The sequence below is a fragment of the Carya illinoinensis genome, chromosome 2, assembly GCF_018687715.1.
Source record: "Carya illinoinensis cultivar Pawnee chromosome 2, C.illinoinensisPawnee_v1, whole genome shotgun sequence".
NCBI lineage: Eukaryota > Viridiplantae > Streptophyta > Magnoliopsida > Fagales > Juglandaceae > Carya > Carya illinoinensis.
In genome coordinates, this window is record NC_056753.1 from 36,628,909 (window position 1) to 36,643,901 (window position 14,993).

General features: G+C 36.4%; 3 protein-coding genes across 6 annotated transcripts; all 3 read left to right on the forward strand.

Annotated features, from left to right (window-relative positions):
• The first annotated feature begins 17 nt into the window (after positions 1 to 17).
• Positions 18 to 3,340, forward strand: LOC122301493 (GDSL esterase/lipase CPRD49-like). Its single transcript, XM_043112877.1, has 6 exons — positions 18 to 517; positions 1,288 to 1,365; positions 1,811 to 1,951; positions 2,356 to 2,432; positions 2,520 to 2,669; positions 2,977 to 3,340. Exons 1-6 carry the CDS (start codon positions 407 to 409, stop codon positions 3,188 to 3,190), a joined length of 771 nt encoding a protein of 256 aa, XP_042968811.1. The 5' UTR covers positions 18 to 406; the 3' UTR covers positions 3,191 to 3,340.
• A 3,003-nt stretch (positions 3,341 to 6,343) lies between these two features.
• Positions 6,344 to 9,800, forward strand: LOC122301495 (DNA replication complex GINS protein PSF3-like). 4 transcript variants are annotated; one of them, XM_043112883.1, is made up of 7 exons: positions 6,344 to 6,611; positions 8,062 to 8,241; positions 8,332 to 8,400; positions 8,482 to 8,582; positions 9,019 to 9,111; positions 9,247 to 9,386; positions 9,445 to 9,800. In XM_043112883.1, the coding sequence occupies exons 2-7, from the start codon at positions 8,197 to 8,199 to the stop codon at positions 9,462 to 9,464; spliced, it is 468 nt and encodes a 155-aa protein (XP_042968817.1). In that variant the 5' UTR covers positions 6,344 to 6,611; positions 8,062 to 8,196; the 3' UTR covers positions 9,465 to 9,800. The 4 variants fall into 4 exon arrangements, with proteins under 4 accessions (XP_042968817.1, XP_042968813.1, XP_042968814.1 ...); XM_043112879.1 differs by having other exon boundaries at positions 6,345 to 6,611; positions 9,465 to 9,800; XM_043112880.1 differs by lacking the exon at positions 6,344 to 6,611 and adding an exon at positions 7,344 to 7,481 and having other exon boundaries at positions 9,465 to 9,800.
• A 153-nt stretch (positions 9,801 to 9,953) lies between these two features.
• On the forward strand, positions 9,954 to 14,589 carry LOC122301494 (phosphoinositide phospholipase C 6-like). The gene is made up of 9 exons (XM_043112878.1): positions 9,954 to 10,657; positions 11,359 to 11,555; positions 11,680 to 11,815; positions 11,896 to 12,138; positions 12,220 to 12,440; positions 12,543 to 12,660; positions 13,075 to 13,227; positions 13,303 to 13,389; positions 13,964 to 14,589. Exons 1-9 carry the CDS (start codon positions 10,343 to 10,345, stop codon positions 14,255 to 14,257), a joined length of 1,764 nt encoding a protein of 587 aa, XP_042968812.1. The 5' UTR covers positions 9,954 to 10,342; the 3' UTR covers positions 14,258 to 14,589.
• Positions 14,590 to 14,993: the final 404 nt, after the last annotated feature.

Below are 14,993 nucleotides of genomic sequence, written 5' to 3' on the forward strand. Positions count from 1 at the left end.
GGGGGTTGTTGACCTGCTTTATGGCGTCCGTCAGAAACCAACTCACAGGGCCATAACCATGTTTCCATAAATAAATAAAGTGGGGATGTCATCTGTTTCACATAGCTAAGTCCAGATCGATTATAAAAATTTACATTGGCGGAGATGCCATTATATTCCACACATCATCATTCTGCTTGGAAAGTTGTGAATTGTGAACCAATCAGTGTGTAAGTATTTTGAAAGTTTACGTGTCGGCACCATTAACGACAGCACGTGCAGCTTTTTCTCCATGCCGATTGCCGAGTAAAACGATATCAATAGCGTTATTCTCGTGCTGGATCCATTACTCTGTTCGATACTAGTTGGTGTTGGGTTTTGGTTTTTTGGAGTCGTTCTCCCGAGAAAGAACCAGTTTTGGAGAGAAATGGCGGGACCGGCGAGGCCTCAATTCGTTCTTTTCGGATCCTCCATTGTCCAAATGAGCTTCGGCCATGGTGGTTGGGGTGCCACTCTCGCTGAACTCTACGCTCGCAAGGTATCCTCTCTCTCTCTCTCTCACACACAAAATACATGTGTCTTTTTGTGTGTCATTTAGTTTGATGTTGGCTTATTAGCTTGGTTTGTGAAATTTGGTTCTTCAGTTCGATATTAGAGCACAGAAACATGTTATCGAAGCCTATCTTTTTTCCTATTAAAATGAAGCCCATTTTGGTTGACCCTGGCAAGGAGGGCATTTGTCTTCTTGTTTGTTTTCGCATGAAATAATATGAGATAACATGAACGGAGATCAAAGTTGAATATAATACGTTAGAATATATTTTTTTAATATTATTTTTATTTTAAAATTTAAAAAGGTTGAAATATATTTTTTTTAATTTTGTACGAAAATTTAAGAAAATTCTAATAATTAGATTAGATAAAAATGGTTAAGAAAACAAATAAAGCATTAGAGTTTTGGCTTGTTGGGTGTTGATTATATTCATATATGAAATTTTGGGCAAGAGGTGGGGTTCGAGTTATTCCGACTTCATGTATTTGGGTAAGGTTCCTTCGAGCCGAATTTGACGTGCTGAAGTCATTTTTCTCTTAGCATTTAAATATCTTTCTGTTGTAATCTTTGGATCCCGGATTGGTAGCTTTCCATATGGGAGATTTGATTTCCCCACATGGGAGATTCTGTTCAATATTTGGATTTATGGTTTACTTCTTTGGCCGTGATATTCGAGAGTCAGGAAGTATTTTGTTTCTACTACACTCTCTATCAGTAATGACTTCATTTCAACTCTTTTTCATGCTTTGTTGTAGGCAGACATTGTGCTGCGAGGGTATTTTGGGTGGAACTCACGACGTGCTCTCGAGGTCCTGGATCAGGTTTTTCCCAAGGTATTATACTTATAATATTTACGAAAAAAAAACTATAATGATACCTCAATTGCACTTTGTTGTGCCATGCTGGTGCTCATTATTATAATTGTGGACAGTAGAGGCCTATCTACATATATGTTGGTAATCTCAGAGCCGTTATTGTTTATGACTGTGGAGTTACTCCCTACCGTTTTGTTCTGACATAGAATTCCATAAGAACTTCATAGATACAGTGGAAAGGGAGTTCTAGTTCCCATAGCAGTTCATTGTTAATTGGACCTCGTCGTTGCTCTTGATAGCTCCCTTTGTATCCCTAAAATTTGGTACTAATAATGGGGAACTGTCTTCTATTTGATGTAAGATTGCCAACCATGTTAGTAGAACTTTCCCTAGTTAGGCCATCCGGTATACTTTTGTCTTACAATTAAGCTCTGACTCCCAACATTACATTTCTTGGTCCTAGAACGCTGCTCTACAGCCTTCCTTGGTGATAGTTTATTTTGGCGGTAACGATTCAATGGGGCCTCACTCATCTGGCCTTGGCCCTCATGTACCACTCCCTGAATACATTGAGAACATGAGAAAGATTGTGACTCATCTCCAGGTACTTTCTTCACATGCCAATTTATACGAAGTTGCAATGTTTCATGTTTGAAGCAAATGTAAGACTGTGTAGTAAGATAGAATCAGATACTTAAAAACAACTTGTCCAATTTGATTCTTGGATTTATATCATTATCGTTTCTGTTCTGGGAAAATGTTTTACCAGCTCCTGGAAACTGCACAGGTAAAAAAGGATTAACTTTTAACTTCATTGATCTATATAAAAATTAATGAGATGAAATCTTCACCTCTCCCAAGTAAATAAAAATCTTTAATCTTTATTTTAATGACGAGAAAGGTAGATTCATGTTATTTTGGTTTCTACCTACTGCGTTGATGTTGTCGTTGATTATCCTCAAATTTTGGTATACCCGACTCATATCCTATTGCAAATTTGTATATCAGAGCCTTTCAAAGCAAACACGCGTCATTGTTTTAAGTTGTCCTCCTGTCAATGAGGCCAAGATTCGTGAAAACAAAAGGTGCTCTCATGCATATCTTGAGCATGCTGCTTCCTGGTTTTTGAATGGTAGTGCCATTTTTAACGCTGGTTTTCTTTCTTAAACCAGTGAGTTTATAAGTGAGCTTGCTAGGACAAATGAGTTATGCCAAAGTTACTCAGAAGCTTGTATAGAGCTGTGCCAAGAAATGGGTGTGAAGGTTGTCGATCTTTTTACTGCACTTCAAAAAAGAGATGATTGGATGGAAGCATTCTTCACGTAAGTTTACTTGGCCATAATTTTTGTATGCCATTTTTGTTCTGCCAACACCATCAACTTCTATGTCTGAATTGTTATAGTTATGACTGAATCCTGCAGTGGAACTTCTTATAATTGCAGTTAATACGATTTATATGCAATTAGAGGACTTACTGACTCAGGAGTCGAGTGTTTGAGTGGAGTCTTTTCAACGCTGAAACTCAAAAGTCAAAACCAATGCCTTAATTATTCTGTTTATTGACTATGGAAGTTAATGTCAAAGGCCTCTCACTGTCAAATTTTATTTTTATTTGTTTAACTTTTTCAGAGATGGGATTCATTTATCAGCTGAAGGGAGCAAGATGGTTGTTGGGGAGATACTGAAGGTGCTCAAGGAAGCTGACTGGGTGCCTTGTCTACACTGGAAATCTATGCCGACAGAATTTGCTGAGGATTCCCCATATGATCTTGTGGCTGCTGATGGAAAGACAACCTTGAATCCCTCGGACTGGACATACTACTTTGAGAATCAGTGGGACTAGTTTGCAGAATCAAACATAAACGAAAATAATAATACATCTCTCTCTCTCTCTCTCTCTCTCTCTCTCTCTCTCTCTCTCTCTCTCATATACATATATAAACTTGTTGTAGTTGGCTATTCATCATTCAGAAAATTAAGGAATTATCATGCATGTGCTGGTGTGTTACAACTTCAATCCCATTTCAGCTAGAGCTTTACCAATAGTAGACTTACTTGCCTCTCCGTATCGGCTATATAGCTAGTTCCCCTCCCGCTCTAGTTTATCCCCGCTGCTGCGATAGCTGAGCAATATCGCTTGCCCCATATCAAATTTGAATAATAATTCGTATCTCTCAGCCTCTTTTCATAACTCATAAGCGCAATGCATTAAAATAGTTCAGTTTATTAAATAAAAACTACTCTATATAACTCCTCATCATTTACCCATTATACAATAAATTGAATTTTAAAAGAGTGCTGATAATAGTATTTTTGTTCAGCAATTTGTTGTTCTATCCATTACTCTTCTCTATTTTCATGATTCATGAGAAATCTCATAAATTTTACATGAGTTGAGAATAAGATAGTAATAAATACATATTAGGAAAACTAGACATTTAGTAATTTGATTTAATTTATAAATTTTTATTTAGAATTTGAATTTGATATAAAATAATAATTTAATACCATATTTTTGTTTAAGTACAGCTTTAATTACATTTATATAATCTAATACAAAAGACAAAGAATGATGTGACTTATTGTCATTTAATAATAACATTCGAAATATATTAGACCTGCAAAAAAAATTATAAAAACTTCGTTAACTATGTAATAAAATATTATGACTTTGTAATGTTGTGGAATTATCCCAGTTTATATGTAGACAAAATCTTATATATATTTATAAGAAATGAGTAATCTTTTTTTGTTGAACTGGTTTTAAAAAATAAGTTAGGGTCAAGAATTTCTTTACAGTATCAGAGTCCACCACAGAATAAATTGGAGTCTACACTACTTATCCCGTGACAATAACTAAGAAAAATACTGACCTGCACGTAAGATGAGATATTAAAGAATTATCTCACATTGCTTATAGACAAGACTTTGGGCATATTTGGAATGAGCAACTCTCTCTTATATAATCGATTTTATGATATGAGTTAAACTCATAAATTTCTTCAATTATAAGATATTTTGAAAGGTAGATTGTAAAGTTACTCTCTAAATTTCCATGCTTTATAATTTGAGATCTTTTTTTTTTTAAAAAAAAAAATCATAAAATTGAATATATATATATATATATATATATATATAACTTCAAAGAAATTCGCAATTAAATACATTATTTTATCTCAAGTTAAAAATTTGAGAAAATATATATTACAACCGTGAATTGTGCAATTGTCGTATAATCTATTTGAAAAAAATAAATAAAATATTGAACTTACATGAAAAAAATTTAATTTTTTAATAATGAACTCTACTCTTTTTTAAATTGATTATGCAACATTTATGTACTTCACAATTATATGTAAAATTAATCTAAAAAGGTAACCATAAAACTGCATTGTGATATTAGTATCGTGCGTGCTGGCTAATTAAAGATTGACGCATAGTCTCCCATTAGCTTTAATAGAAAATTGATTTAAATACCTAATTGCAACATCCTGTTTGGATGTTAGATTGTTTCAATTGATCTCATTTCATCTTAATATCTAAATATCATTTAAATATAAATATTTTTAATTTCAAATTTTCAAAATTTTTATATAATTATTACAATTTTCTCAAATTTCTAAACAAAACATAAAAAATTATTCAGTCTTTTCAAATTTCAAGATAAAAATAATTTTTAATAATATTTTAACTTTATAATTTATTTATTCAACCTTTTATCTTACATTTTCAAAAACCTTATTAAACATCATAAATCAAACTATTTTATTACTATTGTAAGAAAATTTTTTTCCTTAGGCCAAAGGCCTAGGGTAGAGGCCCTAAATAAATGACCCATCAAAGGACCCTGGCCTTAGAGCAGAGGTTTGCTAGTGACCTAAAATGCGTAGGAAAAACCCTGTAACACCGGGGGGGGGGGGGGGGGGGTTGGAAGAGGGGGAATATGCCACTATGACATTCATCTATATAGCCTAGTCTTGTATTGCTTTGTATGGGCAGAGGGCGCGCCTGCCGGGGGGGGGGGGGGGGGGGGGTGGTTGGAATAGGGGGAATATGCCACTATGACATTCATCTATGTAGCCTAGTCTTGTATTGCTTTGTATGGGCAGGAGGATGCAAAAGGGAACCCTCGATCCTCTGATAGATAAGGAAATAAAAAGCATGACAGCATGGATCCGTAGGATAAATGGAACAGAGAGTCACGTTGCATTAATTGCATCACTCTAAAAAGTATGCCACATTAAAGGAATTTGACTAAACGAACTGTTGAGGTGACACGTTCTCCTGATATAGGGCATGAGTAGCTGATTCTAGAAATCAAGTATAAAAGGCAATCTCTATATACTCGAAACTCTCTATTCGTTTGCATAAAATACTGAAACAATACGGACTTTAACATCAAAGGTTCATTGACCTCCACTAAAGTTCTCATATCGCGGTGTTTTCTTTATGTTTGTAAGTCACTAAAATTTTTCGTTTGGACGTTGACATAAATGTACGAAACATAATGTTAGCAACCATTAGCAGATTTTTAACATTATCTCATGTTAATGTCCAAATGAAAATTTTCTTAAAGTTGAGTATAAATTTTACAAAAGTTAAACTAAGGTATTGAATTATAAAATGATGAAAATCCTGCTATTGTAATTAACTTTTTTTCTTTTAATTTAATTTTTGGATTAGCCGGCGTTCCCACGTCATTTGCTAAAGAGCTTTGCTACTCATGAGCCCATACACCATATACCACATAATTTTTTAATTTTTAATTTTTTTAATTTTATTTAATTTTATTCTTTTTAAAATAATAGAATTCTTCTATTAATTATTCATATACTACATATTTAATAAGAGAAAAAAATTAAAAAAATAATAAAAATGATAGTGTGTGGTTTATGAAGCTTATGAATAAAATTTTTATTTACTAAAACGGAATTTTTCAACCGTTTGCGAATTGCGATTTCGTTCTTAATGAAACACACCGTTTCATTTCCCCCTCTCCCTCTCCATTTCGTTCCCTCTCTCTGCCCCTCGAAATTTCGTTTCCCCCTCCCTCTCTATCTGCCTCTCCTAGCCTCCACCCGACCTCTCCCTCTCCGATTTCACACCCTCCTTCTCCAATTTGTCTCCTCCTCCCTCTCCCTCTACATTTCGTAACCCTAAATCCATCCCTCTCCATCCCCATCTGTCTAGTTCGTAACCCACCCCAATTCAAATTGAAGTCTTCAAAATCTGAAAGGAGCATCAAGGTTGACTAGTGATTGGAGGTAATTTCTTATTTTATGCTTATCCACAAGTCTTTAGCTAACTACTTAACGTTTTGTTAGTAATTTAGTATTATAACGTCCAATGGATCTGGACTTTATCTCAATCTCTGCAACTCTCAAAATTCCATGTTTTTAAGGTATTATCCTCTGCAAATTTAAGTTCCCTCATGCAAAACTCATCTGGTATTTGTGTCGTTGAGCTGTTGCATTATGAGGCTTTAATGCTTTTTCTAATCTTAAGTTCAACAACCCAAAACCATATTATATGGATAGATTTCAGATGGGTCCTGGGTATAATGGTTTTTGCTTGATGCTACCCTCTGGCCATTGTGTTTTAATTTTTTATAAATTTAAACCCCATGTTTCCCCTATCGTGTGGGTTGGAAAATAAAAATACTTTAGGCATCTCGTGTATTCATAGGAGATAGAAATTCTACTTCATTTTTGTGGTTAGCTGAGCAGGCCAGGCCATATCTTCTCAGTTTCATACATTTGTAGAAGTTAGAGTTTGAGGGAGTTAATCCAAGACTTTCAGATGCCCAGGTTTTTTTTCTTGGTGGAGAAATGGTTCAACGTACCAGGAATTTTCAGTCTGCTACTCACCCGAAGAAGAAGAAAATCTCGCCTTTTTCCTTCCAGCGTTTTTCTTTCTTTGCTTTATCCTCTTTTGTTTTTTTCTTCCACGTCAGCTCCCACAGACAGCTGGTTACCCACCGTTTGTCGCTTTGCACATGCCGCTTGCACGTAGCAGAGCTGAAAAAAAAAACGCGCGCCTTTCTTGTTTTTATATTTTTGAATTTCCCTCCCCTCGAGGTTTCTAATTCATCACCTCTCTCTGTGCAACGGCAGAAGAGGAACGGGATCTGCTAGGTATCCTCTCCTTTCTTTCTAGGTCCCAGAATAACTTTTTCTCAGTTCGTTTTACTGAACTTGTTCTCAATTTGTTTGCCTCTATTTTACGGAGGTTCTTTAATTTGGGTAATCTAGGTAGGGTCTTTCTCACTACAAATATCAAAATAGTCTAGGGGGTGTCATTATACCATCAACTTTCATTGGACGCTAATCGAAGCCCTGAAATTTTTGGATCTTGCGGCTCGATATGTCGGTTGAATCTGATAGTGGTAGTTTGTCAAAATTTTAAATCCTTTGGTGTATGTGAATTTGATCGCAATTAGGTTGTCTTCTATACCCAAAAACACTAATCCACGTGTTTATAGATCAAGGCCAATACCCATTTCGTAATTCAACTAAAAAACAAGTTTATATACATATCACTACGTGGCTGTTAGATTTTAATAAACTTCAGAAATGGATTGAATTTGAATTAGTCATAATGTTCTGTAACTCTGCTATACTAATGCATGGAATTTTACTGGTGTTATTTTTATCGCAGAACTTAATTATTTTGGATCTTGCTAGATATAATGTTTTGTTTTATTTGCCTTTGCAGTTTTTAACGGATTCAGAAAAAGAGGTTTTAATGTGACTGTTGGTCGTGAGCTTCAAAAGCAGCAATTGGGTCCTTAGTAAGCTGTCTCTCATGAGCTGAGATAAACTACAAGAGTGGCAAAAAAAGGTTTCAAGAATGGCAAAATTCTATGACATTGATGATATTATTGCGGATGAAGAGGTTAACACTTGTGCCATCCCATGCTGGATAGTTTTGCTTCCAAGCATTTCAATTCCTTAATATAATTATGTGTTCTGCTTTTGCTCACAGGTTGTCTCGGTTGTGTTTGAAAAGGCAGCATGTGGAGTGGGAATTGATCCAAGTTCTGAAACTGACAGTGTAATTTCTATAGAAACTGGAGTTGAGTGTGAGTGGTTGCTCAAATAGTGTTTCTGACACTTTCTTTGGCCTTTTCTCCAGGTTGAAGTGGGTTCTAAGGTAGAGCTGCCTTTCTGGCTTGCACATGAGTTGCAACTGAGACAAGCAGTATCAATGAATGTTCCCACTTGTTTCAATCAAAAGTAATGATCGTAATAAATTTGGGTGTCATTTCTAGTCCCATTTTAAAGTTTTAATCTGAGAGCATATATAAATAGGAGAAGCATATTGCATGCTGTATCGTGGTAAATATGTAGAGGGATTGGACCTTTGTTGTAAAAATTTGGCCTTTGGTTGCTGAAATTTAACTTTAAATTATGCTCTGAGATCTCGTTGCTAGATCTTTACTTCTCTGCATTGTTTCGTTTATCCACTGCTAATAAACAGGCATCTGCTTGTTCCGAGTTACAACCATATTCACATCATGTAACTATTTCTATGCCTTTGTAGGAATTTGCTTGGAACTAACCCAATTGTATTGTTACCAACCCATTCACTATATCATGGACTGATTTAGGGGTATTTTTTGTGTGTTGAAATGTGACACCTATATTTTACCTGTCTGTTGTTTTATAACAGAACGAGGTTGGAAATACAGGCTGATTCTGCATGTGTGGATCTGAGATCTCGATGCCCATTCTTCTATGAATTTGGATGCAAGATAGCACCACTGTGAGTCTCAACGTACTTACTTTTTCTTGTTTACATTCACTTAATAATGATTGTTCTTTTTGTGGCTTTATTTAAATTGTTGCCTTCGTAGAATGCATGGTTTGATATTCTTATTCTTGCACTTTTGATGGACAGCGTGGGTGTTAGAACCATAGGAACTTTGCTCTTATCTGCGTTTAAGAGCAGGTACAAGGAAGTCCTCACCAAGGCACACACTGCAGCATTTCCAGCAGCTTCCAAGCATCTAACAATTTTGACAAAAGAAGAAACCAATTGTGAGATTCATTTTTACGTATATCCTTTTGATCACATTTTATGAAGTTACATTGATAGTCTTGTTATGCTTTTGTTAGTGTATGAGGCGGCTCAATCCTCAATGACAGCCTTTAAGAGGTGGCGGATGGGTGGCCCCAGATTTCAGAGAGCTTCCGTTCTTGGTAGGAAGAGAAAATCAACTGATTAGTTACCATATCTTTCTTTATGATTAATCTCCTTCACAATGGGGGGGCCTTGTCCGTGAGCATCTGAGATCTGTGGCCAGAGTTTGTATACATGAATGAAATATAATGTAAGATGCTAATTTAACACTTTAGAGAGGAATATTTCATTGATTAACCGAAGGCCCTGAAGTAGCGTTCGAACAATATGATGTGGTTGCAATAAAGCGTTGGAGCAATATTTGATCTCCAGAATAATTGATCTCCAGATGTTTGCACCTGGGAGGACAACAAAGTTTTATGTCCCGTCAAAATGTTGCATTTCATTTCCTAAAGTTCTTTTGTGGCTGTGATGACTGCTTTAGTTCTGGGAGAACAATAACTATTGATGCTTTGCCAATCCATAAGCCTCAGCCTTTTGCGTAGGATTAACTCAAACTAGTAGGTGCAAACATCTGTCTGTCTGTAATGGTACTTCCGCGTAGAATTTTAATAACTTTTTTTTAAGCAGAATATTTTGTGCAAATTAAGATTATTTTTGCAGTCACTTTTTTCAACTTTGGCCGCGTCTGTCTTCTCTCTCTGTCTCTCTCTATCTTTCTCGTCAACTTCGGCCTCGTCTGTCGTCTGTCGTCTGTCTCTCTCTCTCTCCATTGACATTTGCAATTACACGGGACCCATCGAAAAATGCTTATAAAAGTTTTATAACAGAATGACCTCGGGGGAAATCTGCAATTTCTCTTAATTCATCGAAAAAGCTAATAAAACTCGCAGAGAGACAGAGAGAGCTGAGGATGGCGAGTTACAAGTACAAGATGTTGGGGTTCAGCAGGAAGTTTAAGATGAACGAGCTAGGCCCACCGGCCGACGTGCAGAAAGCGTTCTCGAAGTTCGCCGAGGGTGGCGACCAGATGTCGGCCTCTCAGCTCCGTCGGTTCCTGGAGGAGCACCAGGACGAGGTGGAAAGCACCGTGGCTGATGCGGACCGAATCATAAAGCACGTTCTGCATGGGCGCCACGAGGCCCATAGCGCCAAGCAAAGCCTTTCCCTCGCCGATTTCTTCCATTTCCTGTTTCTCGATGATCTCAATGGCCCCATCAAATCTCAGGTCCTGTATCGCTCTCTCTCTTGCTGCTTTGGTATTCCTCTGTTTCGTCAACGAAAGAAATTTAGGAAAAACAAACTCGATAAAACAGTAATCCTTGTTTTAACCAATCTTCTTAACAGAAGGATTCTAGGAAAAGAAAAAAAAAATCCCCTAATGAGGGTTTATTCAATGATATGGTTTAGTGAGTTTTTTTCCTCTTTCGATAATCAAGCACCATCTTGGCGTGCAATGAAGTTGCTGAACTTGCTGTAATAACAATATGATGATAGCTCTTGTACAAGTGGCGTAGGGTATTCACCAGTTTCAGATACACTGGCTTTATTTATACGTGTTGAAAGGGGCCACTTACTGTTAAGCTCAGTCTTCACAAAGAAACTCTAATAAGCCCATTTTATCATAGGTCAAGACTCAACATGGTTTTTTTCTTTTAAAGCAACTCTATTTAGTTTCGTCAATGACTTTACAATCAACTCTTGCCCAGTTAACCTAACTCTATTTAGGCTAACTGGGCACTAGGAAGTTCATTTTCATCGGAGTCCTGATTCCCGAACTACTTATTGTGGCTGTTTTTGGACATTAATATATTGATAAGAATGTACATTTCCTTCGTCACCACGTTAATTGTTTACTTTTCTTATTTTGAAGAAATCTAATAAGGGACCAATGTAGGTTTGTTCCTGACAATTTACATGTAATTTCAGGTACACCATGATATGACTGCTCCATTGTCACATTATTTCATATATACAGGGCACAATTCCTACTTGACTGGGAATCAACTCAACAGTGATTGTAGTGATGTCCCACTCATCAAGGCGTTGCAGAGAGGTGTGAGAGTAATTGAACTTGATATATGGCCGAATTCTACAAGAGATGATGTTCTTGTTCTTCATGGAAGGTAAATGCTGATTCTCAAATCTCCCTCATTTAGCGATGCGATTGTTTTCTCATGTCTACATGGCTTTTGGCTGTGCTATAAGATCTTTATTTATGTTTCTGCAACACCGTCTTAATCACTGTAGGACACTGACCACTCCTGTGAAGCTCATCAAATGTTTGCAGTCCATTAAAGAGTATGCGTTTGTTAAGTCTCCCTACCCTGTCATCATAACTTTAGAAGACCACCTTACCCGTGATCTTCAGGACAAAGTTGCCAAGGTTAGCATTTTTTTCCCCCTGATAATAATATTTAAATTTGAGGTGTTTCTTCTTTGTGACTCACTTCGATTTTCATGTAGATGCTCACTCAAACATTTGGAGAAATGTTGTATTACCCCCAGGGAGAATGCTTAGCTGAATTCCCTTCACCAGAGTCATTGAAATATCGAATTGCTATCTCTACCAAGCCACCAAAAATATACCTTGAATCTGAGAATAGCAAGGATAAGGGTAGTAGCTTCAATGGTGAAAGGGAAATATCTGAAGAATCAGCATCAGGAAAGGAGACACCGACTTTTAATGCTGAGCCAGAAGAAGAGAAAGTGAGATGAATATGATGTGTGTCTATGCATTTTCAATCCCAAAACGTGCTTTTTAACTTTTACTCTTCTGATGGATGGCAGAACAACAGTGATCCAGATGATGAAGATATCAATGGGTGTGTTCACAAATCAGCCCAAGAAGGAGCACCTGAATACAAACGATTGATTACAATTCATGCTGGGAAACCAAAGGGTAGTTTAAAGGATGCATTACAAGTTGTCGTTGACGAAGTTAGACGTCTTAGTTTGAGTGAACAAGCACTTGAGAAGGCTGCCTCAAATCATGGAACTGATGTTGTAAGGTATCTATTCAACTAAATTTTGTGGATATTTTTACAAGACATTTTAGCATTCGCATTGCCTATCTCACCTGGATGATTCATATAGGCTCTCGTGCTTTACAGGTTCACGCAGAAAAATATACTAAGAGTATACCCTAAAGGAACACGTGTCACCTCCTCTAATTACAAGCCACATATTGGGTGGATGCATGGGGCCCAGATGGTTGCATTTAATATGCAGGTTCGTTAACAATTTTCAGCATTCAAATAATGTAATGGTAGCAGTAGCTTTTAAATGTAAATAATCTTTTATCTGTAAGGCTCTTTCTTTAATAATGTGGATGACTATGTGAATAGTTACATTATAATGAGATTATCCATTCCAATAATCAAATCAAGATGCAGCTAGTAAAAATTTATTTTTACTTCTCTTCCGTATTGTCAAGGCATTTGCTCAAGTGAATGCAAATTGGCTTATTAATGTCAATTTTAAATCATGAAATGATTAGTCAGCAGTCAGCCTAAAATTTCCAGTCCTTCCAAGTTAAAAACGATTTCCTTATCATGCCTTGACGCCTGACGGTGTTCCATTCATTTAGAATTGTCTGATCTCCACCAGAGAATTCTTTTTGACATGTGAGTTTTCCTTCACCAGGGACATGGCAAATTGCTTTGGTTGATGCAGGGGATGTTTAGAACCAATGGAGAGTGTGGTTATGTTAAAAAACCTGATTTTCTGATGCAAAGGGGTCCTCATAATGAGGTGTTTAATCCTAAAAGAACCTTCATAGTGAAGAAGACATTAAAGGTGAGAATACGATTTTGGTTTAGAAAAGAATGTTTAGCCTAATGACCTCCTCTTAGCATTGATGTTGATTATCAGGTGAAAATATACATTGGAGATGGGTGGCACTTGGATTTTAGCCGAACACACTTTGATTCATTCTCGCCACCTGATTTCTACACAAAGGTATAGTTGGATAGTACAGTAAATATACGTGTGGGGCGATAACCTTAAACAGATTTTTTTTCCTTTGCATAATTGCTTTAGAGTTGTGACTTTTGCAAAATGAATCATGTACCTTTTTCATAATCTTGAAGCTTGATGTAGCTTTGTATTTGCAAATATGCCCATTAGTCCATAAACTTATTGGAATAGTACAGTAAATATACGTGTGGGGCGATAACCTTAAACAGATTTTTTTTCCTTTGCATAATTGCTTAAGAGTTGTGACTTTTGCAAAATGAATCATGTACCTTTTTCATTGTCTTGAAGCTTGATGTAGCTTTGTATTTGCAAATATGCCCATTAGCCCATAAACTTATTGGAATCACAAGTTGTCTGGACCTGTTGCAATGCTGGTGTTTTATTTATGATTTAGGACTTCACCTACCGGTCTTATAATACCAGTCAATTATAATGTACACACTTGCAACACGCACACGCACATATACTCATATTTCAGGGGTGTAACTCCTAGAAATATATTGCACATGTACCATGATTTCTTTTTCTTTTCTATTTTTTTTTTTTGAAATGGCAGATTCGTATTGTTGGGGTGCCAACTGATGCTGCCAAGAAGAAAACAAGAATAATTGACGATGATTGGGCTCCTTCTTGGGATGAAGAGTTTGAATTCCCTTTGACAGTTCCGGATCTTGCCGTGCTTCGGATTGAAGTACGGGAGTACAATAGGTCTCAGAAGGACGACTTCGGTGGGCAGACATGTTTGCCTATCTCAGAAATAAAACCCGGGATCCGTGCTATCCCACTCTATGACCGAAATGGAGAGAAACTAAAATCTGTGAAGCTTCTAATGCAGTTTCAGTTTGTATAGGCCATAGGATTTCATTCATCCAGGACATATGCTCTTGTAATTGAGTCCATATTACATTTTTACACCGTTTTGAGCTAGAAGTTACAGGTGTGCGTTTTAACTAGTTGATACAAAGCTCGTGGCCGTGTTTCCCTTTCAGAATAGGCATTGATAATTGGAGAGGCAGTCTTTTATTTGGGTCACCGGATTCTAACGAGTCATCAATTTTCACAGATTGTTTTGGATTAGAGACTCGCAGCGATTGAGAATCAAGGAGTGAGGAGCAGCAATGGTCATATTAAAAAGGTTAAAGGTTAATTATGAAAGTCATCTTGAAAAAGATTGTTTCATTATCTTGTGGGGAAGTTGTTCCATCTACTGATTTACGTTCGAGTTCCCATTTTGCAAGCCTTTTTGAAATGCGACTACTCTGTTACTGTGACATTGGGAGTTCTCGTAGAATAATCTCTAGATTCATTGGAAAATAAATGCCCTTTTGATTTTGCTGCTGATAGGATCAAGATGAATATCTTTTCTATTTTTTTAGCAAAAGATCAGAGTGTTTGTTATGAAGAAAAATAGTATATGAAGACAAATGTGCACACCTTATCCACGTCTTTTTTAATCGCAACTCAATATTTTCTCACGTGTCAAGCAACTTGGTTTGCGATAAGTCAAGCTTATTTATATATCTAAATTTAAATTATTTTATTTTATTTCATCTCATTATTATATAATTTTTAATAAAATATCTCAA